General features: G+C 43.0%; 2 protein-coding genes and 1 long non-coding RNA gene across 11 annotated transcripts in view; 1 reads left to right on the top strand and 2 right to left on the bottom strand.

The window, feature by feature from the left end:
* Positions 1-118, bottom strand: part of CAB39L (calcium binding protein 39 like) — a 68,125-nt gene extending 68,007 nt beyond the window's left edge. The window contains exon 1 of the mRNA XM_055701845.1: positions 100-118. The gene's annotated coding sequence lies outside the window, so the exon portion shown is untranslated. The remainder of the gene's footprint in view (positions 1-99) is intronic.
* A 260-nt stretch (positions 119-378) lies between these two features.
* SETDB2 (SET domain bifurcated histone lysine methyltransferase 2) lies at positions 379-19,494 on the top strand. Of its 8 annotated transcripts, XM_055701824.1 has the most exons (14): positions 379-499; positions 847-1,154; positions 4,349-4,471; positions 5,858-5,923; positions 6,733-6,835; positions 7,547-8,113; positions 9,645-9,758; positions 10,983-11,152; positions 11,570-11,798; positions 13,821-13,905; positions 14,871-14,973; positions 15,762-16,102; positions 17,287-17,375; positions 19,254-19,494. In XM_055701824.1, exons 2-14 carry the CDS (start codon positions 1,139-1,141, stop codon positions 19,369-19,371), a joined length of 2,124 nt encoding a protein of 707 aa, XP_055557799.1. In that variant the 5' UTR covers positions 379-499; positions 847-1,138; the 3' UTR covers positions 19,372-19,494. The 8 variants fall into 8 exon arrangements, with proteins under 8 accessions (XP_055557799.1, XP_055557800.1, XP_055557801.1 ...); XM_055701825.1 differs by lacking the exon at positions 379-499 and having other exon boundaries at positions 518-1,154; positions 6,736-6,835; XM_055701826.1 differs by lacking the exon at positions 379-499 and having other exon boundaries at positions 518-1,154; positions 11,010-11,152.
* On the bottom strand, positions 13,913-24,564 carry LOC129735350 (uncharacterized). 2 transcript variants are annotated; one of them, XR_008730866.1, is made up of 3 exons: positions 24,402-24,564; positions 20,458-23,092; positions 13,913-14,361 (listed from the first exon to the last, which is right to left on the bottom strand). It is a non-coding gene; the product is annotated as an uncharacterized LOC129735350 (long non-coding RNA). The 2 variants fall into 2 exon arrangements; XR_008730867.1 differs by lacking the exon at positions 13,913-14,361 and having other exon boundaries at positions 19,624-20,797; positions 22,969-23,092.
* Positions 24,565-24,662: the final 98 nt, after the last annotated feature.

The following is a 24,662-nucleotide window of genomic DNA, read 5'->3' as shown; positions in this document are numbered from 1 at the left end:
CACACCCCCACCCCCCCACCAAAGCGCCGCGCGCACGGACGCCCCCGCCGCAGCCAATCGCGCCAAAGGAAGACGCTCGTCCCCAGGGGAGCGGCCCACCTCCCGCGCACGGCGATTCGCTCCTGGGACCTGGCCCCGCCTCGCGCATGCGTATGAGCGAGAAGACGACGCCGCAACGTTATAACCCGGAAAAGCCGACGCCCAATCACCACACACTTATCTGCCCCCCCACACACACCCCTCCCGCCTTGCGCCGAAGGGGAGGGGGCGGTGCCGCAGGCCCGGCTGGTGGGTCCCCGCCTCCGGCCGCCGTCAGGCGGTTGTCGGGCTTCCCTAGCGGGGCGGTGCCTCCTGGCGGGGGGCGGTGCCTCCTGGCGGGGGGCGGTGCCTCCTGGCGGGGGGCGGTGCTGGGGCCGCGCGTGCTCCTAGGGGCGGGGCGTGCCCGTGTGCGGGGGAGGGCGGCTGGGCCCGGCCGTCAGTCGTCGAGCGCCGCCTGCAGGTAACAGTTAAGCAGGGGAGGAGGAGGAGGAAGGTGAGGGCAGCTGGCCGGGACCGAGGCCGGGGTTGTGGCCCTGTCGGGGTCGCGCCGTCCCTCAGCAAAGCTCCAGCCTGCGGCGGTAGATAGCGCCGGGTGCTGCAGACGGGGCCGTGTAGGAGCACCCGTCACCCGGCGCGGGGGTGGGCCCGGTCTCCCTGGGCCGCAGTCCCGCTGCTCGCCACGCCGCGCGGAACGCGTGGCTGAAGGGCGGGAGGGGTGCGGGTCACCCCGCGCCTCGCCTCAGCCCCGCGGCGCGTCCCGCTGCCGACGCCGCACGGCCTTAACCCTTTTCTCTCGGTACTCCTCAGATGAGCTGTGAGCCGTTGGCCAGAGGGGGGTGAAGGGTGCTGAGGCGAGGCCACCCGGCGTCGCAGGGCCGGTCCACCAGGGACTGCCCCCCCCCCCCCCCCCCGCGGGAGGGTCTCCCCCGCCACAGGTTGGCCCCCACCGCCGGTTCGCCCCCTGCCCGCAGGCCCCGGGCGCTGAACGTGGCCGTGTCACAGGGCAGCGTGACCGACGCGCCGCTCCCCTACCTGAGCTGAGCTTGGCGCTGGCCGGACCCAACCAGCCTACCAGCCCTCCACGCAGCCACCCGGGAAGATGGAAGAGAATAGAAGTAAGCCTTTAAAATAACTAAATAAGTAAATATGCTTCGAGCAGCAATTAGTCAGGTCTTGTGAGAAACTTTTCCAAGATTGAGCAGTCTTCCCTTAAGCTCTTTTCCCAGTCAACCAAATAAAAATTTCTGGGGTTTTGTAAATTTGGTACTGTATATAGGGCTACAGCTTGATGTATTCTCACGACGTAAAAAGGAGTTTCCTTTCTGGAATGTTTCAAAATTTCAGTTACAGCATGAAAAGGCTAAGTAGCTGACTTGCAAGTCGGGTATGTTTTATGTTCTCTGGGTCGTTAGTGCTGGTATCTTCAATGTGGACAAAGAATGCTGCTGCCTTACTTCTCCTTAGTGTTATTAAAGTAGAGCTATCTTGCATCTGTTGAGAAACAGAAACAGTAATTTTTTTACCTAAAAAAGCCTTCGTTTTTTTCCTAAACAAATTAGTTTAGCTGCAGTACTGCTGTAGTGACGGCATTAATTTAAAAAATAAGAGAGAAATGTGAGCTAATAAGAAGTGGGGATTATGTAGGCTCTGCTGAATATGCTGGAATTTCTGGGCCATCTCATGACAGTTTCATGCTTGAGGAATAGTAAGAAATTACTTGTGTAAAAAAATTTCCTCACACAGCTTGTTTCATTTGAGTGTTCTTCAGTTAGGTCTTGATAAGACATGGGCTGACTATTTGAAAGTGGGATGACTATTTCACTGCAATGCTTTCTTACAGTGCTCCTGCTAATACCCGCTATAGTGTTTATTTGTATAATTTTTAAAAAACTAAGTAGCTACAACCATTTTAATTTCTCACCTCATCTCTTGCTTGTCCATTCTGCACCTCTTGCAGTGCTGTGCAACTGCTTTGAAGTGGAGAACCTTGCCAGTTTGAGGGAGGAGAGGATTGAGGGTAGTATAGTTTGGATTTATGGAGGGAAATGGGAAGGTAGTATATATTTGACACTACTTCTGGTCTCAAAATGATAACCGGAAGACAATAGTTTTGCCTTTTATGGCACATATGTAAGATATTAGTCAGCAGCTCTACAGGTCCTTTATAAGAAACATGCACCCAAGGTTTTTTTCCAGCAGCTGGCCTAAGTAGCCCTGGCCTTGGCTGCTTGCTGTTTCTTGCTCTAGCATCAATCTCCTGTGCAGTGCTGAAAAAAAAGAAATACATGGCCACAAGGATTCTATAGAGGGAGAAGAAAATCCCTCCAGAGGTGATGGCTTTGGCCAGGTTTAAAGCTATTGCCGCAAAATGCCAGTCCATCAGCTGACATGAATGCTGACAAGGTAGATGCATTCCCTGTTCTCCTGGCTAGTGTTGATGATAACAGTATTAACACTGGAGGGATTAGTGATGTGGACATCTGTCTCTTTTGAAATGAAAATTGGATATGAACTTTCATATGCAGTCTTTGCTTCTCCACGCAAAACCAAGTTTTTACTGCTAGAATGTTTGGGGCACTGCAGCGTGAGAATTGGGGAAGCATTTGCAAGTCAAGTGAGTGGTCTGAGCGCTGTACAGTGTGTTATATGTTTTACTGCCTTTTGGCCTGCACGAGATTATAACTGATGACCCAGAAATGAAAAACTGTGTTGTCACCCATCCTGTGAAGTAATCTATCCAGGCTCAGTAAATATATTGAAATACCTGAAATTGGATAAGAAATAAGCACAACAGTTTTAATCTGCAGCGGTGGAATTTCTTATTAGAATTTCTGAATGTGTATTTTTAAACACAGTTGTTAAATACACTTATTTCTCCATATTTTAAATTTGTGATACTGTCACACAGAGCAAAGGATGGAAAAGGCACAGGGCACATGTTGTCTCTCAGAGCAGTAGTGTAGGTTTCCAGAAAGTGGTGTGGGCATTTTTTGTTACAGGACTTTGACCTTTCCACATTTTTTTTAAACATTTCTGTGAGTATAAAAGCTCATGAAATGATGAGAGCTAGTGCTAAATCAGTCATTTTACAAGATAAAGTACTTTCAGCATTGCCTGTTGATACTAAGTGTTATGCTCTTAGCTGCTGGTGGCATAAGCAGTGGAGTTGTGGTGGCAAAAGATTGTTACTTTCTTCACTGCTGTCATGATGTGATGCTTTTGAGAGTAACCATAGACTCTGTACTGCCATAGCATCACTTAGCTTCTGGTGTCTTGGGCAACAGAAGTCATTCTCTGCTAAGTCAGAAATTAAGTAAATTTTTTTTACTAGCCTTAAAAGAACGCTGTATTGACTGGCAAGGAGGTATCACCCCAGCTCGTTTGCCAACCCAGGTTTGCTGTCTGAAAGTGAAATGTAAACCTAGTATGGTGACAGTGGACTCTACCTCTAGAAACAGAGTAGGAAAACAGATTTACTTGTTCTTTTGTGCATGGTCATTGAAGAAAAACGTTAACCATGAGAGAGAGCCTGTTCTTTTTTCTGGCATTGCCTCTTGACACACCAAACCGTAGTTCTTTTTCAGAGTCCATGCCAGAGATGCACTGCTAATGTTTTAACAAGAGCTTTCATGAATGGGCTTAGTACCTCAAAGGTACATACTCTTGGAAGAGAAGAAGTTCTGAACCTGCAGCTTAAAAAACATTTATTTAAACACGATACAAGGAGTGTATTAATTACTACAACTGATAAAATTTGGTGAACAAAATTTATCAAAATGCTTTTATCTGAGAATATTTTGAACACTTTTCCCTAGAAAACGTACAAAAATATTGATGAGTTGGCATAGTCAGCTCGGGTAGCTAAGGGAGGTTACAGCTATAAAAATATTTTTAAAGTTCTTTTGTTTAATAATATGATCAGTTCATTCAGTTGAAAGTATTCTCCTGTGTCACTTCTATGAGCTTCAGTGGTGATTAATTTATAGTGGGACTAATTGCTGGTGTTTTGAGAAAGGATTCCACAGCACTCTTTGTAGACATGCATGAAAAGTTAATTGAAGGCCCATCATGAGCCATCAAAAGCTACTCCAGTTTGTCACTTGGCTTCTGTTTCACTTTCATAATCAAGTTTAGGAATAGATTTCTTAAGGTTTAAGCTTGCAAAAGAAGACAGCAGTTCTGGCTGGTTTTTCAGAAGTGCCTCACAATGAAATGAGTGGGAGCCTTTGAAAATTCCACTAGGAACTACTTGGATATTTTAGACTTCCTGGGAGTTGTACAGACTTGTAAATTGAGATTTGCATTTCAGCTGATTTGAAGACCATTTGGGCACAATTGGGAGGTAGAAGAGTGGACATCATATTTGAACAGATGCAAAATGTACTGCTGTTGCTGAAGCAAAAGATCAAGAATGGAACTGCGACAAACCAAGGTTTGAAATCCTTGTTACAGTTAAGCGGGACTGCAGGGGAGCTGTGGCCTGCTTTGTGTAGGGCTATGTGGTATCTGCCACAAATTGGATATCTCTGAATTTAAATTACTTTGTAGTTGGTGTTTTTAAGCACTTTTTAAAAAAAGAGTAACTGTTTCAGGTGCATTTTGCCATTTTCTCATTTTGCCTGTATACTTTTTCAAACAATGTGTGGCTCTTAAGTACGTGGAACTGAAATGTTTATTCTTGAGAAGTAATGAAATACCTGCTGTGCCTTGTGTTTTGTTTATTGACAGAAGTTTTAGCCTTTCAAGCTGATCTTGGTGAACTGAATGGGTTTGGGTGGGATTATAATTTTGTAAGTATTATTTCATGTCAGAGACACCATTATAACTTAAAACATGAGTAGAAAAATGTGACAGCAATGCATTTAAGATTTGTTTCCATGAAAATCAGGAACAGTGTCCTTTATCTACATAAAAATCAGAAATCCGATAAGCCTGGAGCAGTGCACAGGTTTCTTTTTATTAATTTGTTCAGGAAAACTACTTTTTTTAATTGTCATGCATGTAAATGTAATCTGTGGATCTTACTGCTTTTTTGTGCAAAACAATGTACAGTAGTGTCAGATGTTTTTAAACAGGTATAGCCACACACTCTGCATTGTACTGCTTGCTCAGAATTAGTAGTGCAGTTTTTTTATATACTTGAGCTCCCACATCTTGATTTTTATGACAAAACATTACAGCAGTGCGTAGATAAATGTTGAACTTGAATCCCCAAATGACACAATGAATCTGTGACATAGTTAAGTTTGATTTTTTTCTATGCTTTGTTCTGTAAAGATTTCAAACTAAAATATTAACATGGATTTTCCTAATATTTTTCTCTACCTGTAATATTTATTGCGTGGAGTAAAAGGTTGAGATAGAACTGGTCTCTTCTTTGTGTTCTTACTAGTTGAAGGCCGTTTCCACCAATTTAGGAGTAGCATTAATTTGGTCTGCCAAGATCCAGCCCTTCTTAGCCGGAAGATGACTAGTCTGATGAGAAAGTACAAAGAGAAACTTAACTAAATTGTGTTGATGTGCACTACTGCCACTGGAGGCTACTGGTTTTGTGTGTTTGGAAACATCCCAGCAGCTTTCCAAAAGCTGGAGGATATTCAGTGCTGATTCACAACTACTAATATGAGCTGTAATTTTATTGTAATTTGCAGATGTGTCTATTAAGGTCTGTGGTGCAAAAGGTTTCTAATGTTATCAGTCTTGCAATGCTCTAGATTAGTATAGTGAGGAAACTGGTGTCTCTGGAGGACTTGTTTTCCCTATTATCATTACTTAAATTAGACATCGTATCCATTTTGTTTTGTTTTTTTTTGCCTAGAATACTGTCAGGCTTCGGTACTGGTGAATGAAGCTAATCTAGGTGATCTCTTAACCTTGACAAATGGTATGTGCATCTCTGTTGTATTTATTGGCATGTGGATTTAATTTGTCTTGGTTTACTCACTAGGAGCTTATTTCCCTTCATTAAAATCAATAAAATAGATCTGAGAAGCCTCTTAGCATTACAAGGGAAAACCCATAGTTATTAGTTTCCTTAGGTACTGGACTGTGGACTCTCGCCTGCGTTTGTACATTTGTGGTTTGAATGTATGTGTATATGGCCTTTACCAGGTGAAGAGAGTTTAACTAGTAAGCCCTGATGAACCTGAGCTGGCTGCAAGCAGAGTCATTTTGTGTGTGGCTTCACTAGCTGTGATACCCTGGCTTCCTTTTACCTCAAATAATTAAGAGAAATCTGTATATGTGTTTCATATGCATGTTGTCTCCATACACTTTGAAAGCTACGTGAAAGTTGTAATGTGCAAATCATCTGGTGGTCTGTGAAAAGGGTAAATCTTCACGATGCGTTCTGCCTCAAGTTTGTCAATGCACACCAAAGTTTTTCACCCTTGGGGAAAGGGAAGGGGGGAAGAGAGGGAGGGAGAGGAGGAGCAGGAGAGAAAGTGTGAGAGCGTGTGCCAGCTGGTTGTTTACTTGCACACCTATATGCAAGCACGTGATTTTTGTTTAAGTTCCAAAAAGCAGCTTCCTTTTCTAGTAGGGTGCTTGCTAGCATGCTCTTTGTTAGCTGTAGTTCATAGCAATGCATTGTTTTTAATGTATTTTGGCAATTACCTCTTTAGCAACTGAAGTTTGATTGTAGGTTGAAATGTGGATTGCTGGAGTTTTTGCTTGCATTCAAATTTTTTTCAGTAGGTGCTGTATTTGATGGAGATGGCATACAGGAAACCAAACCTAAATGGCAACGTCTTCTTACAGATGACAACACTGCAAACTCTGTAGAAGGTTCTCACAGGTCAGGGTATTTAATAGTTTATTTCAGTTTCTCATTTGGCATACTCTTTAGTGCATCTGAGAGAGATTTTAATATCTCTTTTTGTATTTCTAAATTTACCATTTTAAACCCAGTTTTGAATCCTGCCAGTATTCAAAGTGAAAATATTTTGAACCTGACCTACATGGAAGACCTGAGGTTTTGAGTAACCTTGTCTAACTTACCATGCGAGAACATCGCAGAATAAAATAGGGCATTAGGTTATGAATAAAGATCCCGGAGTATCACCAGGATTATCAGGGTTAGGGCTTAACGATTTTTGAGTTCAGTTCTCAGGCTCTCATAGACTGTGCAGATTGTCAGGCACATGATTTAGTCTTTCTGTATTTAGCCTCAGGTACTGATTTGGAAGATGTGGGTAAAGATGTTGTTCCTTTCTTCTCTCTCTCTTTGGTTTTTTTTTTTATGTCCTTTCTGTGTTTTAGTGTAAGTGCTTCCTGGGAAGAAGCTGTTGCCTTTTTTTTTTTTTTTATGCCACTGAGTATGTCTTCATATGATGTTAGGTCAGTAACACAATGCAAACAGTGATTCAGTGAAACCCTTGGTCTTCTAGCAATTGGCTGTTTCTTTCCTGTGCTAATAATATTGAACCAGTAAAACGCTCCGTTTCTTACTGGTTCATCTAAGATGCTGCTCTTTTTTCTTATTTTTTTTTCTTTTTGTTCCAAATAGCAAAAAGGAGGAGATGGCAAAAACGGGTTCAGGGAGTAAAGAAGCATCTCTTCAAATTCAAGATTTACCTTTAAACCTTCAGTATCAGAACCACAAGTGCTCTAGTGCATGTCTTCCCAACAGAGCGGCAGGCTTCTACAAGGGTGAAAATCCTCTTAAGATACCAATCCTGTTTCACTTTCAAAGATGCCATGCAAAAGCAGACTGCCTTTCAAAATCACTGGATGTGAATTATAAAGCTCCTTGTGGTCGAAGTCTGAGAAGCTTTCAAGATGTGCAAAATTATTTGTTTCAAACGGAGTGCAATTTCTTATTTGTTGATCACTTCTCCTTCAACACATACGTACTGTTAGGCAGGAGTACCGTAAATCCTGAACCCCTCGTATTTGATTTTGATATCAGCAATGGAGCAGAGTCTGTGCCCATTTCCTTCTGTAATGATCTTGACCACGCAAGATTACCTTATTTCAAATATCGGAGGACATCGTGGCCGCATGGATATTATCTCAACAATTTCTCTAGCGTATTTGTTGATTCATGTGACTGCACAGATGGCTGCATTGATAGGTAGGTAGAAAAACCTAATCCCAGACAAGTGACGCATGATGCCTCAATAGCAGGGTGGTGGTCTAAGTGTGAAGATGTGCAGTACCAAACAGTACCAGATAATGAAGGACCAGCACAACTGGAGTTGTCTTGTGCCATGCTCTGTGGTGTTGACTGACACCATTGTGTCTTTGTCTTCCCCAGAACTTGGGTGCTTCTACCCATCCAGCCTGTGTTGTAGGGAAGGAAGCAATCAACAGGTGGATTGTTGTGTTCCTTTTCCTTTCTTCCCAAATTGGCAGTGCTTCTCCTCCAGGTGGAGCTGGCAAGCAGATCTCTGGGCTTTGGAAAAGGGGTGGGGAAGGGAGAGGCTTGTGCCAGCAAAGGCAGGCTCGTTTTCCTGGCAGGCAGGGAAGGATCCTGCATGACAACTGCTGCAGCTCTTCTGTTGGGATGCTATCCTGGAGATGGCATGGGACAGCATGGAGAGATCAGATCATTTGGAACTTAGAAGGTTACAGAGGGCAGAGGAAGAAACATCCCCCTTCACAACCTCTACATCCCATCCTTCCCCTTCTCTAAACAGAAACTATGAAACCCTGTGGTCACAGAACACATTTATTTTCTGACCAGTTAAATGGTGTTGCTCACTGCTGTCTTTCTAAAACACAGTAACTCTGAGCTGTATGTTATTCTGTGGGAACCTGTCACAGTTAACACAGGCGACTTTGGTGATAATTTTGTCCGCTTTCTTCAAGGGTGTTTTGTCTTTGACCTGATCTGTGCCTGTAGGTGTTACTTGGTATTGAATCCGTTTTGTATTATTAATAGCTAGGGCGGTTGCATGTGCTGGTGTGCAGTATAATCGCCCATGACCCAACAGAAGCTTGAAATCACAGCCTAATCTAATGAAGCTTCATTAATTAAAGTTACTTAGTTTCAGCTGAGTGGTGGGGAACAGCAAGCACATAGCATGCTGCTTCTTTTGCACTGAGTTCCTGCAAAGGTTGAGATGCTTTTGATGTGCAGTTTTGGGGTTCAAGATTTGGTCTATTGCTGTTTGTGCAAATGCTGTGGGTCTTTGGAGTTATTGTGACATAAGATGGTGAAGACCAGCATTATTGCTCGAGTTCTTTGCTCCACATGTGAAATTCTTTGCTTCCTAGGGGCTGGAGTGGGAGGAAGGTAATGAAGTACTGTCTAACAGGCTGGGATGCCAGAGCAGATGATTTGCATTCGTACATTCAATCCATTTGACAGTGTTCTGTTTATAATAAATTTCTGTTGTACCTCAGCTGTTTGCATGTGCCTTTATGGAGCTTGGCAGAAGAATGGGGTTGGGGTGGAGAGAACATGATTATTATGAAACGCACATAACCAGCCAAGAGACAGAGAAGGGCAGGGTGCCTGAAATGGCCCTGTGAAGTAAAAAGGCGGGGGGGTGGGGGGTGGTGGGGTGTGTATAGTCAAGTACATTTTTAAAATGTCTAGATGTATGTTTTATTTATGCTGCCCCAAATACATTCTGAGATGGTTTACTGATATTTTTTAGGTCAAAGTGTGCATGCCTACAGCTAACTGCAAGAGGCTGTAGTAGAACTTCTAGAAGTAGTGCAACATCCCATGGATACAGTTACAAAAGACTAGAGGGACCTGTTCCTAGTGGGTAAGAAAGACTGAACGTGAGCTTGTTATTTTATTTGTATACTCTTTATTTTTATCCTGTAGTGTAAGTGCTACAGAGCTAAAATAACTGCAGTTTCTGGATGCTGAAACCTTCAGTTTTTGTCACATTTTTACTGACTGATCAGGATGTTAAAAAATAATGTGACTTGAGTAATAGGAGGAAAAACTACTTTTGTACTGCAGATACTACAATTTTCACAGCTTAGTTCAAGGTCCAAGAAGAGTGTTAAGAGTAACAGTCCAGTTAACACTTAAGAGTCACGGTCCAGGAGCTCAGGCCATATCTGGCCCATGCGCTGGTTCATTCAGGCATGCCAAGGAGAGAAGGGAGATGGGAAAGAAACCTGCCACAAGGGAAGGAGGTCTATCACAAGAACATCACACCATGTATCAGCCGAAGAAGTGGGAAGCAGTTGCCACCCGTGGGTTTTGCCCTCTATCTTGTCCACCCGTTTGCTCTGTAGGACCAGAGTCCTAAAGAAGTATCAGCCAGCTGCTATTGCCAGATTTGGTTATGTGTGACTCTTGCAAGTCTCCAAAGCAGTCCCAGTGCTGCAAGTGTTCACCCTTTCCCTTTCTCTTATTCAGCGCCTGTGGATTAATATGTGGCCTGGGGAAGGTGCCAGTAACCTCAGGTGTGTAGGAGAGGAATTGTGCAAGGTAGCTTTCTGCGACAGCCAAGGGCTGCACCCACAGGCTGAAGTTGCTCCTTTCAGTCCGTTGTTGCTGTGTGATGTTAATTTATGGCTGGCCTGGAAAATTAAAGCTGCCAGTGAACCCAGAAACAAATGCAGAACAAAAAAAGCACAATGGTGAATTCTTCTAGAAATGTTTTGTTAAATCCTAAAACTCATGACAGCTACAGCGTGGTCCAGGCAGACAGGTTGTCTTTGTAAAATCTGTTCCAGCATAGAATGATGTGCTTCATGTAGGGATTTCTGCTTCTGTGTAAAATAAAAAAGATTTCATTTATTTTTATTGTCTACTTATACCAAAATCTGGCTGACAGGCTCTTAAAATTGATGAATCGGCAATCAAGAAAGTCATGGGCTTCAGAGTACTGCTGCACAATCAGTTTTAGCCAGAGTCTTTAATCTTTTCAGTCAATGGCCTTATTAATGTGCAGGAGGGAAATGAATAATAGCAACTTTGTTTTGGCAATGCATTCTTTTATATTGTGTTTTGTTTTGCTTCCTCTTGACAGAATTTATGAGTGTAGTGTGTTGTGCAGGTGTGACAAGATGATGTGTCAAAACAGAGTTGTACAGCATGGCATTCAAGTCAGGTTGCAAGTGTTCAACACGGAGAGGAAAGGCTGGGGTGTCCGCTGCCTAGATGATATCGACAAGGGGACATTTGTTTGTACTTACTCAGGTAACAGAAGATGACCTGTGGAAGATGTATAGCGTAATTCTCCCTTGCCTGTGGCCTGTGGCCCTGGAAATTTTTGGAGAACCAAACAGGGAAATACAGGGTTGGAAGAAAAGTGAGTCAATATAATCTTAACTTGCAAGATGATCAGATGGACAGAAGAACCTTGAAGAACTGCAATGCAATGATGCCAAACAAACAAAACATTCTGGAGCAAAGCCTGTCTCAGACTTGATTTTTCCCTCACAGGCCTGTGTATCCTGTGCCAGGGCTAATTTTCCTTCAGTATAAATGCATTCATATTTTTCTTTCCCAAATAATGTTCTTGTATTTTTTTTTAATGAAAGTTTGAACTGTGGTACTGAGTGTGACCCATCTTAGCAAACAATTTAAAAACCCCAACTTTTCTTCTTCCTCCAGGCAGATTGATGAGCAGAGCTAAAGTTCAAGTACTGGGAGATGATGATCAGGAGCTGAGAGAGGAGAGTGCTGTGAGTGGCAGAGTCTGTGGCTTTTTTTCCAAAAAAAGAAAACTTCACACTGATTGTTCAGAGACTGTGATTGGACGAGTGCAGACTGGCAGAAGTCACATTCTTGAGAAGGAGGAATCTTTGTCTCAGACTGTAGATAATGAAAATAAATCAACCCTGTAAGTTTACTAAAGCAAACTTAAGCATGACAAAACTAATATTCTGCTATTATAGAAATTCCTTAACTTAAAGTATAACTGAATGTCCTCAGCTGAGGGTGTGTTTTTCCTTTCTCAACTTTTTTGTTAATTCCTCATTATTTCTTCTCGTAGGACAGTTTTTTCTCTATATTAATTTTATTTATTGTCTGTACTAATTGGCATTTTCTAGAAATCAAATTAATTTCCTGGGTGTACGTGATCTGTTCAGAGTATTAATCATTATGCTAACCTGAAATAATTAATATAAAGTACTTGAGATAAATGATTTAAAGATATTGATGACACCAAAGGGTTTAATAAATTAGCCACTAACTGTCCTGTCCTTTGCTCCTGGTCTTGTTCTTTGTAACATAACCTTCCCTGCTACGATTCTTAACCTTTCCCATTAGGAGTCTGACAACACCTTGCTTTTGCAGTGAAATATGCAAAAGTTCTGGTCCTGTTTTCGTTCTACAGTCAAGGTCTTGTAGCCTATCAGTATTCCTAAAATAAAATTACTGCAAAATAACCATGTGGCTTTATGCTGTAGTGTTTTCAGAAGGAAGTTGGGAGATTGTTTTCCTAAACTATTCTTGCTCTGCCATACTACTCTGTAAACTCTTTCTTTGCACTAGTCATAAATGATTGCAAATTCTTGCTCATTTCTTAGTAGAAGATGATTGTGGATCTTTGAGAAGCACTATGAAATTACAAATGGAAACTCTAATACCTGCCATATATTCTCACTTGCATTTCAGTGTCTTGGAAGCCTAATGAATTCATGATTTTGTAAATTACATAATTATCAGCAATCAGCTAGATTTTACTTCTACTAAGTGCTGTTGCTAAAAATTGCAGGGAAGCACAGTTTTAAAGTTGTGTTCACTGCACTGCTACCTCAAATCTCATAAATTTCATTTCCTGAGAATAAACATGTTTCATGCATGGGTTGTGTTTAAAAAAAAAAAAAAAAAACCAACCAAAAAACAAACAAAAAACCAGTCTCCCCTCCAAAAAAAAAAAAAAACAATAACAAACCCACCACAGACAAAAAGACTCTGTTGTTCTGCCTCTTCTTTGTTATTCTGCTTCTTAAGAAATTACAATCCAGCTGAACTGAGAAACCTTTGAGAGGAAATTGGTGTGCTAAGCTTGACATGTCATTCACCCAGATTGCTTTTAACAGGACAAACAATGTAGTAGTCATGTAATAACGTCACAACTTCTTTTGTTGTAAATTCACCTTTTGAATTTACAAAGGGATTTAAATCTTAAGAAAGCCTTGAAGAGTAGCTTTTGTTCCTGTTATATAAACATTCGATGTTGAAAGTTTTCTGGAATAAGAGCTGTTACTTGATGCTAGATATTGTACAGATGTTAAGGGTAGTTTTGAAACTGGTGTTTTCTACTGCACTTCAAATGTAATCCAAATTAATATCATTTAGATGTTTTAAATGTATATGCCTGATACTGCTTCCCATCCTTCCCCTGCCTTTTCTTGATATGGAGTGACGTTCGTTCTTTTGTTGGAGAGTATTTTCTGTACTGCCATATATTGCCTGTCTTTCTATCCCTTGTCCCTGCAGCATCTTTGCTATCCTGTTTGAAAGCTGCACTGTCAAAACTGTTGAAATTGGTAGCAGGAAAAAGGCAAACCTCTGTCTATAGGTGCTCTATTTTGAGATGATCAGATATAATAATAGTAAAACAACAGAGATTTTGGTTCTTGGCAGAACTGGGAAAGGATGTGAAAGCAGTTTCTGATCTCTCAAAAAAAAGTATGAGCAACCAGTTTTTTTACAAATACTGTTGAGAACCGAACCTTGGTTCTCAGTTCTTAAAGGCAAAATAGTCACAGAACTTGAGGCAAGGCCAGACTACTACAGGCTCTGGTGTAGTCTGTTCTTATGAACTACTGACTTGGTTAGAGAAATGTGCGTTGTGAGAGTTACTTATGGGTGTCTTTGTATTTTATAATTTCCTTTTGACCTTTCTGTACAGGGTTCATCCCAGGAATTTAAGTAATGCAACCGCGAGAATGCCTGGAACTAGAAGGGTTGTTTTTCATAATCACCCGCTAAAAATGGTAATAATAAGTGGCCTTAATAGATTCATTTTTCACTGTGCTGAATACGTATGTTAATTTTGACCTTTCATCTTATACATTTAAATAGTTCTGATGATCTTTCTTCATGAGATTGTTTCACACTGTGAGCTAATCTGGCGTGCTGGAAGCTATGCCCCATCCCTTTTCCATTATTGGTCCTTCAACATGTTCCCTGAGACCAGCACTAACTACTCGCACAGCCTTCCCTTCTCCACCCTTCACTTACACTCCAGTCTTGAGAGCTTTAAGAAAACATTCTCCCGCCCCACGCCGTGTTGTAGCTAACTGCAGGGTTAGGGGATCATAGTGGTATTTTTGTGATGTCTTCTCAGAGAATTGAAATAGCAGGGACAGAAGGAAATCGCAGGAGTTGGACACAGTCTTCTCATGTAGTGACACGGGATAATTTAATCTGATCTGGGTGTGAGGTTTTGTCTGCAAATAGATGCAAAGGAGAGGCACTGGGGTAAATGTACTCTGTAGATTTTGTTGGTTTCATTGCACTTAAGAAATGCACATGGTATTTTCATGCTAACATTTGGCAGTGCTGTCTGTTCTGGAGCTCCCATAACTAATTGCCTTTTTGTGGTCGAAGAAATCCTGCCACATTTATTCATATTATTGAAACTGTGTAAAAGGCATGTTTGAGCCAGTTACACAAATATGTTTCAGTTCTGGTGAAACTGTTGGGACTTCCACACTTAAATGTTTTATTGAGTGGGGAGCTTCTTTCAGGTTATTCTTAAGGATAACTTGAAATTAGGAAGAATTTGCATTGCAGTAAATGTATGAACTTTTGAAACTCAGCCATAGCTGTGCATTACAGTAGGTTTGAAACTTCAGTCCTAGAGTCCTAAAAGCCACTTGCTATCTTGTGTTGACCCAGGTTTGCATACAGCAACAATACATCACAGCCTTTTCATTATCTTTTATTCTGTTTAAAGGAAAATGATACACTGGCGCACATTGTGAGCTCGGATGAAGATAATAGTTCTCAGACTCATCAGTCAAGCAAACTAACCAGTGGAACCAAGAAAGGAAAAGAAAGTAGGTTTTGAGAGCTATAAATACTGCACTGTTAGTACAATTGTGTCCCATCAGGTGATAGACACAAAATGCAGAAAGTGATCCTTGGATGTGGGAAGGCCTGTTCTCAGAGTAGAATGCTGTTGTCCACATAATGCTTAGGCTGTCTTAAGAGAGCTGAGCAGTACAGAAATTATTGCTGTCTTGTATTAAGACAGTGCATTAACTGGTGCAAAGCAATCTTTTGCCTGATAAGTTAATCTTGGGACATGTTGAATGGTCCTGACAGCAGCTTCTCAAATACAGTGCACTTGTGTGAAAGTCAGTTTATAAATCTTATTGTATCACATCCAATACATGTTCCAGTCAACAAAAATTGAGCAGAATCTAATGCAGGGGTGGGGGGACCTCAAGCTGGAGAAGCAGTGGGAAAGTGATGCTGTTTGCATGTGCATCTTGTTCCTGTCTTAATTACAGAAGTTTGTGATTCAGGAATTAAGGTGGAGAATGATGATAAAATGCTATGTGGAAGAAATCAGTCTGGAGTGGGATTTTAGAAGAACAAGAGACTAGGTCACTCACAGGAGACTTGAGCAAGTGCTTTAGGCACCACAGCAGGAAACAGTCATTTGTGGAAGGACTGATGAGGGGGATGGAAAAGGGTGGTTGTATTATAGACTTGTAAATAGCAAGGAAGCTGCTTAGATTTTGGAGAACAAAGGGTGGGTGGATAAGAGTTCTGGGCCAAACAAGGGAAAGGCTTTGGCCTTAAACTGGCATCGAAAAATAACTTACGTGTCCATTGACAGAATCCACTCAGCAGCAGAAGGAAGAACATCCAATGGAAATTGGACAGACAGAGTCTGCTGACATGGACAGTGCAGAACGCAAAAGAAAGAGACTGTCTCTGCAGGGTGTTGATTGTGACAGGGCAGATGTGCTGGATGACACATCTGTTACAAGGCCATCCAAAAGCGTACCCCTAAAAGGAGGAACGTACCACTGCAAAGAGGAAAAACACAGGCAGTCAAAACACGACACATTTTGTCAGAAGGCTGATGATGACAGGATGCTTCTGAAGAATGCTAATGAAGAAAATATTTATATACTGGATGCCAGCAAAGAAGGAAATGTGGGTCGTTTTCTTAATGTAAGTAAAAAGTTTCATGTCTTCTCTTAGTTGTCTTAGCTTAAATAAATAAATTACATATTCGCGTAAATTAGAAAGCTTTTTTGCATAAACCATATATTGGTAGGTGCATGACAAGGCAGGCTACATGGTGCTCCCTGCACTCTGAAGCAACAGAACCCCAGGTTGGGTCACACTGGCTGTCAGCGCCTCCATAAGATGATGCACACTATGTACTAGCTGCAGGTTTTGGCACCACTAGGTTACTGAGCGAAATATTCCCCAGTAATAAATGACATCTTTCTCCTGAACTTTTGAACAGCCTTTTCTGGGGGTCCAGAGAGCAAATGGCATATTTTGTTGAACCACAAGCTTTCTCCCAGCCTTGTTTTTTGTTCCCCAACCATTGTAAAATCTAGCTCATGCTGATTTAGGATAAATGTTGTGATACTGTAGGAAGTTTCTCTTACTGTTCAATTATAGGTTCAGAAAGTGGTCTGTCATACTGTGTACATATCTGCTAAATAAGTCTCTCAATTCTGACTTGCCAAGAAAGGGTAATGAATTACCAAGTGCCTCCAACTAAGACAAGTAGTTCACAGACGCGTCTGCGTGTGCTCTGCAAGTAACATTGCTTTTCATTGGCATACGTGTTTTACAGCAAATCCATGCATATGTTTAAGCTGTTCTTCGTTGCAGAGGTAATATGGTGTTAAGACTAGTACTGCATCTTGCTGAAACTTTTCTTCTGCATCCATGAGCATGAACACATGTTCCTACATGTACCTGAATGACCTTTCACATCTCGTATCTCTTTGCCAACATACACAATCATTTATTCTATTGCTTGCTCCCTGGCACTGCTGCCCTGGCTGACAGCGAGATCCATCTGTCACGTACTGATTATTTGTGGTGCATCCTGAATCTAAGATGAATTCTCACCATAAATTTCTGGAGGAGTTTGATAAAAGAACTTGGTTTGCTTAGGCAAAAGTACTTTCATAATATGATGGAAATAATACTTTAAAGAGACATAGTTACTGCAAAAAATAAGTGGCAGTGGCATTGAGTAATACAGATTCTGTATGGGCTGGAGAATGGAAGGAAGAAGCTATCTTTACTAGTGACAGATATCTGACAAAATAGGTTCTTCGGCCAACAATGAGGTGTTTCCCTGTTTCTAATTAAAATATTCTGTTTCACAGCACAGCTGCTGCCCAAATCTCTTTGCACAGAGCGTGTTTGTAGAGACTCACAACAGAAATTTCCCATGGGTGGCGTTCTTCACAAACAGGTGAATTTTTTCAAATTTAATGTTGTTCATTTAACGCACTAGGGGAAAAAAGCAGTGCTTTGTTATTAGGAAATAATTGTGCTAAGAGAGGCAGATGCTTAGATCATGAAACCATAAAAGTACCTTCTTATTGTTGACTTCTTATTGTACACTAAAGACTGAAGAAATACAGCTGTTGGTTATCACTAATGAGTTTTTATTCAGTTTTTCACTGAAATGTAAAGTGGGGAAGCTTAATTTTGATGCGACCATTTCAGTGATAATCTTCTTCAGTGGAAAAATATAACTCAGTGTGGTCATTTTGAAAGCCAAGATTCACTGATCCTACTGTTGTCTCAAGGAATGGCCAGCAGATTTGGGTCCCATAGACCAAGATTGGACTCTATAGGGTCTTAAGGCTGAGACACTTTGTGGGCCAAACAAGCTGGTTGCAGGCCTTCTCCTTGCAGCTACCGAGAGAAGCAGGAGCCTGTGTAGCCCAGCATGTCCTGGTGAGGTAGCACTAGGATACACAGAGGTGAAAGCAAGAGATGTGTGTCTTCCCTTAGTGGATGACAGAAAGGGAGGTACAGAGAGCTGGTGCCAGTGAGACACAAGAAGGTGGCAACTAAACCTGGGAGGGAAAAAAATTAATTGTATGAATGAAGCTAGTGACGGCAGGAGTACTAGGTGAGAACTTACAATAGAGAATTCCTTCCAAACTGGCCTCAGGGAACACTGATCCTCTGCAGAGCCCTGCAACCCTGGTTCATACTGACACAGATGCTGTGGACTGTGCTGTGAAGGAGGGCTTCCGAGAACTGTGAAGACAATATTTTAAAGTGTGTCAGAAAAAAGATTTTGTTTACGCTAGAGTCTTTATTGCTCAGGGACTTGGTAAAGAAGTGTGTAGTGGGGACTGAGGCCAGTGGAGAGAGGTAATAGTGATGAGCAGAAAACACTTAGGGAAGAAGACTGTTGAAGGGAAGTCTCCCTGGCTGCCCCTCCTGCTTTCTGGCAATCACCTTTTACAACATTTCTGTAAGTTGCAACTTACAACAAGTATCTTCCATGAACTTGCCCAGTCATCTTTTTATTTGTTTTACATTTCTGGCCTCCAGAACATCATAAGGCAGCAAGTCCCAGGTTGCAATTATGTGCTATTTGAAAAGTCCTCCTTGTTTCTTCTCAGCCTACTGCCTGGTAATTCACTGGTTGTCCTTTATATCATATCCAGTGAGAAATATGAGAGAATCAGTCTCTTGCTTGTAACACTCACATTTTATTGTATTTTCCCTCAGTTACCCCTCAGTGTCTTAGCTCAGGTATTTAATTTGGCATTTATTTTGGGCAATGAATTTCCTACTTTAGAAATTTCTTCTCTTTCATGTACTGTCAGAGTGGCTGGTTCATGAGGAGCATATGTTTAATTTTTTGTGCATACAGGTAGCGTAATTGCATTAGAACATCACTTGTCAGACCAAAGATGATCTGTTCAAACCTCAGTGATGCACTGTATGTAGTAAAAATAACAAGTGTGTGTTATAATTTAATGTGTTCACTTAGGTGGGTTTTTTTCCTTTTTTTTGCTTTGATTTTTGTTTCCCAGAATTTGCCTCAAAGTTAAAGCAGGTTGTTTAGACTTCGAACCTATCGCACTGCTTGAGAAATTATTTTCTCTCAGCTGTGGGTGTTTGTGCACTATAGCTCTGGCAGGCAAAGCAGCATGCACATGCCAGAGACTCCTTTATCTCTTGGCTCTCTCCCAACAAGCTGCATGTTTGATGCTCCCTGCCCCCTACAATTTCAGGGTTTGCCTCTGAGTCCTTGATGACAAATTGTAAGCACAGTACTGTTTCGCTTAGTTCAAACAAATTGACTGAGTGTTTTATTTCTTAGGCATGTGAAAGCTGGAACCGAACTTACATGGGATTACGGTTATGAAGCTGGAAGCATGCCAGAGGTAGAGATTTCCTGTCAGTGTGGAGTTCAGAAGTGCAGGAAAAAAACCTTATAGCCAAGGCTTTCCTGTTGTCAACACATGATGTCCCTGGGGATGTATATGCTGGAAGGGACTACTACGCAGTGAACAGCACACTTACATCTGTGGTCTAATTAAATTCAACTAAAATGCCTTTCACCTGATTGTTGTTTTTTTTAAAATTTACATTTAAATGTCACTTTTGTAGTTTACAGAATTAGAAAGGTTTGTCATAAGAACAGGCATCAAACTTCTCCTAGATAATATCTGTGCTCCTAGTCTCCTCCCCCACCCCTTTTCATTTGCAAGCAAAGTTCACAGTGCACTGGAAGAACTCAAGCTTCTGTGCCATCTCCAGCAGAGACATGACTGATGCAGAGCATTGCTTAGTTGATGTTTTCTGTGCCCTTCCACAATGCTGAGTTTGCAAAACTCTGTTTTCTGAAACTCGTTATGAATACAAGTTTGCCTGTTTGGAGGCTAAGAATTATTAGAATATACCTAAGCATAATGGATGCAGTGGGACAGACAGTCTTGAACAGAGATGAGATTAATCAAAACAGTTTTGCAGAACTGTGTTTGTGCTACAAATTTAGCTAGGCAAGTCCTGCTGCTGCAGGAGAGAAATGACTGGGTTTTGCTGGGTTGCATCCCTCTCCCATGTTTGTGACACACAGAGAAATCCTTGAGAAATCTGGTGCCCTTTGTTCCAGTGCCATATTGTGTGGTGTGGGACAGGAGGGCTGCAGAAGTCCTTGCCATGTGGTTTGTTGGTAAGAGAAACAAGCTATATTAGGTGACACTGAGTGCAGATGCAGGAGGCAGCTCTGAAACGGAGCAAGGGACGAGTGTGCAGGTTTGTGGCTTTTGAATGTGTTGGAGCCTTGTGCAAAGAAGACGTCGCAGAAGGGCAGTTTAGACTGCTTGAAGAACTGCTGCCAAAGGTATCGGCAAATGTGGGTTTATTGAAGTAAGATGTTGTAAAAGTGAGACTTAGGAGACTTACAAGTTCAAAGGGAAGGTTCACTGTATTACTGCAGAGGATATAGCAATGATTCAAAGTTACCAGTACAAAACTTAGCACACTATAATACAAAGTTATGTTCAGTATCGGTCACTTACCAATGATCTGCAGTTGGTAAGGGGTGCCTCAGCCTTGAGGAGTAACCTTGAGAGGTGTCTGTGCTCAAGGGAAGATCATTGCTGTGCAGTCAGCTGCTTAACAGGAACAGCTTAAAGGTGGCTCCCTCAGGCTGTCCTGTTTGTGGAATAAAGTGCTTGGCTTGTAGTCAAATTGCATGAGGTGGAAAAGGTAAATATGAGACTCCTTGTACTCACAGCTTTCTTTGTTCCTTGATAAATGAGTCTTGGAAGAATCACCTGCTATTCATGTGTTAATCACATGGTCAATGTTCCAGTTTCCAAGCCCATATGCATTGATGTTCACCATGTCACCCTGTTCCTGTACGGGTTTTCAAAGAACAGGTTGGAACTAGAGGTTTGGACCCAGTTATGGCCAAGGCCATTGCTTCTTTTCGAGACTGAACCAAACTACTGCAAGTTTGGTCAAGAGTGCATCTGTCACAGGTAGATTGAAAGCTGGCCCTGCAGTTCTCCTTATCTTTACTTACTGAATTTGTGGGGAGCTGTGCATGGCAGATCATGCAGGATTGTCTGTTGGTATTTGCTCAGCCATTAGTAGGTTTTGTCACTAGTTTTCCTGTTTTACAGAGCAGAGAGGAGGTAGTATTTGCAATATTTAGTGATGATTTAGGCAATTTTATATGGGAATGAAACATGCTTGTGAGAGACTGCCATGGCCACGGGAGTAAAGATTTCAAGCCTACAGCTATACTGCAAAATGAAAGACAAGCAGGAACCTGTTCTCTGCCCTGAGGCTGAGGGGCAATGGATGATTTATGTCCACACGGCTTGGGGTTACCCCTCTTTTAATTGGGTGGCATCTGTGCTGTGTAACTGTGGACAAACGTGGTACCTCTGGCCCTGAGCTGGTTTTTGAGTTTGCTTTGGATGGTTCAAGCTTAAAAAACACAGGTTTGTGCTGCAACACACAATGCTGTCTAATTTCTCGGCAGTCTCAGCATGCGTGAGGAGTTTAAGCCTGTTACAAATGGACCATTAATGGAGATAACAGGCCTGTGAACCATTCTGCTCACAACAAAACCTCAGCTCTTCTTTCCCACAGCCCTGTTTGAGAGCTTGACAATACCCATCAAGCAAAGCCATCCTCAGCTTTTGTCCCAGTCGTTGCACTATGGGTTTGCGTGTGGTTTCATCATGCATCTTCGGGCCTAAATGTGGAAGAGCGGGGTTACTGCCAGTGTCAGTGCAGTACCCCTTCAAAGGCTCAGGGCCACCCACTCTTGCCTTGGTCAGTGCCCTTCCACCCCTCTGTCACTGAGGAGCACCACCATGTTAGCAGCAGTCGGCATTCAGCTCAGTTGCTTGTTGCTTCATTGAAGATCTGTCTGTACTCAGAGGGACTACACCTTAGGGTAATATTGTGCGGTGTAAAAACCTCCAGAGATACCGAACCGCATGGCAAGCCCACTGGTAACCCAGCACTGCTGTAAGCCTTTTAAACAAGTGAGGTTGCAGAAAATACCTGTCCAAGCTCAATTTGATTGTGGAAAAGCAGATGGGAATGTCATTAAAGCATCAAGGAGGGAGGCGGCAGGGGGGAGGGAAGGACATTTTACTGCTGTTGATTATATTTTCCAGATCAGTGATGGGAATTATGGTACTGGGATCTATGGTACAAGAAAAAGCTCTCTCTTCCTGCAGAAAACAGACTTGATGTTTCAAAAGATAAAGCACTTACTTGCTTTGTGTGGTCTGCAACTATCAAGAGCCTGCTGTCAACTTGGATTTTACAATAGGTATGTGTATGAGACGGGGGCTTTTTGGCTAGCTGTGTTTATCAGGTCTGTCTTCAGGCTGGTGCTTCTTCATTCTCCTTTTCCGTGTGAGGATACACTAGATACAGTGGTTGCGACCCAGCTTCTAGTCCCCTTATAGTCTGATGCTTTCACTGTTTGTGAATCTGATGTACCAGACCAGAGATCATAAACAACCTTCTTGCAAACTTGCCTTACAAGGTATGTTTTCTGTCTGGTTTTGTAATTATTAGAAGGGATTCTGCTGAAGGTGCCTGGCGAGTATCCTTTGCAGATAATGGCTGTGCCAGTTCAACAGACATTGCAAAGGTGCTCATGTGAACTTGCTCTCTGCTCAGCTGTCAGTTCCTCTGCCTGTGCTTACATAGCTCAGAGATGGGTGTTATTTCTAATCATAATCCCTTGTGCCACCCATGCTACAGCAAGTATCATGTGAAAGCACCGAGCACAACCACTGATGGAAGAATAGGTGGAAATGTGCCAAGTGAAACACTCAAAAGCACTGTGGAAGGACACATTTGGGACTTCTTGTCAGCCTGCCAGGGGTATCAAAAGAGGAGTGCCTGATGGGGAATTAGTGACATTGAGACCTGAAGCAGAACTTGGGAGGTGCCTGAAATCAGTTTCTATTGACGTGAGTGTAGGTTTTACAACACTGAAGGATGATCAGCAGAGGGGAATTCTGAAACCAATTTAGGCTTTTTCAGGGTCGTACCTTGTGCCTGTGAAATGGTGTCATCCAGCCACACAGTGTGGAAGTTTTTGACTTTCTTGTGGTGAGCAGGACAGTACCAACAGAAGGACAGTAGGGATGTGAGGACTTGTAAGGTCTCCATGACCTACAGGGAAATAAACATTAGTGCCCAAGGTGAACATACAAATGCAAAGACAGCTGAAGATCACCTATGGCATAGGTATAAAAGAAACTGGACTGGAGCATGTTACACTGATAACTTTTTTGTGGTGGTGGTGGTGATTTTTTTTGTTTTGCCAGAAAATTACTGAGCACTAACTTCCAGCTCCACCTATTTCAGCAGAACTCTACAGCTCTGTAGAGCAGGGCTTGGAAGAAGAGATCACAAGGGATCTGCAGTTGTTTTTTTCTCCACAGAGAATTATTTTCCTGTGTTGAAGAACATACTTGTGTTAGGAAAATTTCCATAGTTTAAGACTTAGGCACCTTTAAGGGTGCTTGAATTCAGTTGACTCGACTCGTTTGAGTGCCATCTAGATAACAGATGTGGGATTGGTGTTGCATAGCAGTATCTGGCTAATAGATACAATCTAATTGCAAGCCTCCACACAGGGGCTGATCTTAGCTCTGAAATGCTACATCTGGGCAGGCACAAAGGGATTTGGGAAACCAGCTGGAATAACGCCAGCAGTGCTGAAAAGCCAAAGCTTGCTCTAGCTGGTAAAGGGAGCTGATCTTAAAAACCTCCATGTTGTGTTTGGTGCACCCTGCTGCCGGGCCAGAACACACCTGTTGTGGCTGGTGAGCTGTATGGGGGTGGAAATCGGGGTTTATTTAATTACCCCACACAATAGCAGAGGAACTTCATGTAGGCCTAAAGCTTGGTCTTGCTGACACAGTTTTGCCTCAAGCCTTGGGTCACTGCTGTTCAAAGAGCTTTCAGAAGCATTGTGAAGCAGGGTGTGGAAACCTCTCGATGGTGCGTGTTAAGAGCTGCAAAGCAGCAAGCTTCTCCCTGTACCACATCTGCCCAGCGCATAGCTGGTGCACACCAGCCATCTCTTTATGGGGGCAGCTGGAGGGGATCACCTATGTGAACAGTGAAGCCTACAAGCAAGGAAGAACCACTCAGCAGTTGGAGGTCTTGTATCCCCAGCAGCCTGAGGCCAAGGCTGGCATCGCCTGACCAGGGGAAGCGCTGCCCAGCGACACAGGGACAGGACCGTCCTGTCCTTCGTGCTCTGGGTGAGCACCACCGTGGCTGGGCGTGCAGCCAGCACACTGCAGCCACCACCTCCTTCCCCACGGAGGGACCGACTGAACAGAGGCACCAGGAGGGCCCGCCACGACGTCCTGGCCTTTCCTGCCTATCTCTTGGATCAGATGCTTGATAAGATATCACCCTGCCAGCACTGGGCGCTAATCACCACCCCTACCCATACCAGGCCCCTCACCTGGCGTCCTGTCCCGTGGTTAAGGGACTTCCAACAACGAATGGGAGGATGGAGGATGTTCCTTTCCTCGTAGGGAAATCCCGCGAGAAAGGGCTGCCCGACGGCTGCCACTGGGATTGCCTGGCGCGGGTATCGAACCCGGGGCCTCGCTACCGCCACGCCCAAAGGCGCGGGGGATGGGCCGAGCGCCGCTCCCTCGCCACGTGACCGGCGGCGCACCTCCACCCACCCCTCCGCCCTCCACGCCGGAGCCGCAGCCAA

The sequence above is a fragment of the Falco cherrug genome, chromosome 2 (genome assembly GCF_023634085.1).
Source record: "Falco cherrug isolate bFalChe1 chromosome 2, bFalChe1.pri, whole genome shotgun sequence".
Classification (NCBI taxonomy): Eukaryota; Metazoa; Chordata; class Aves; order Falconiformes; family Falconidae; genus Falco; species Falco cherrug.
Note: the sequence above shows the minus strand (reverse complement) of the source record. Positions and strands in the feature narration are given on the sequence as shown.

Coding starts and splice junctions, on each gene's coding strand:
- SETDB2 (XM_055701824.1), top strand. Junction 4,472..5,857: donor TGGAACTGCGACAAACCAAG/GTTTGAAATCCT, acceptor TTTTTTGCCTAG/AATACTGTCAGGCTTCGGTA. Junction 5,924..6,732: donor TCTCTTAACCTTGACAAATG/GTATGTGCATCT, acceptor AATTTTTTTCAG/TAGGTGCTGTATTTGATGGA.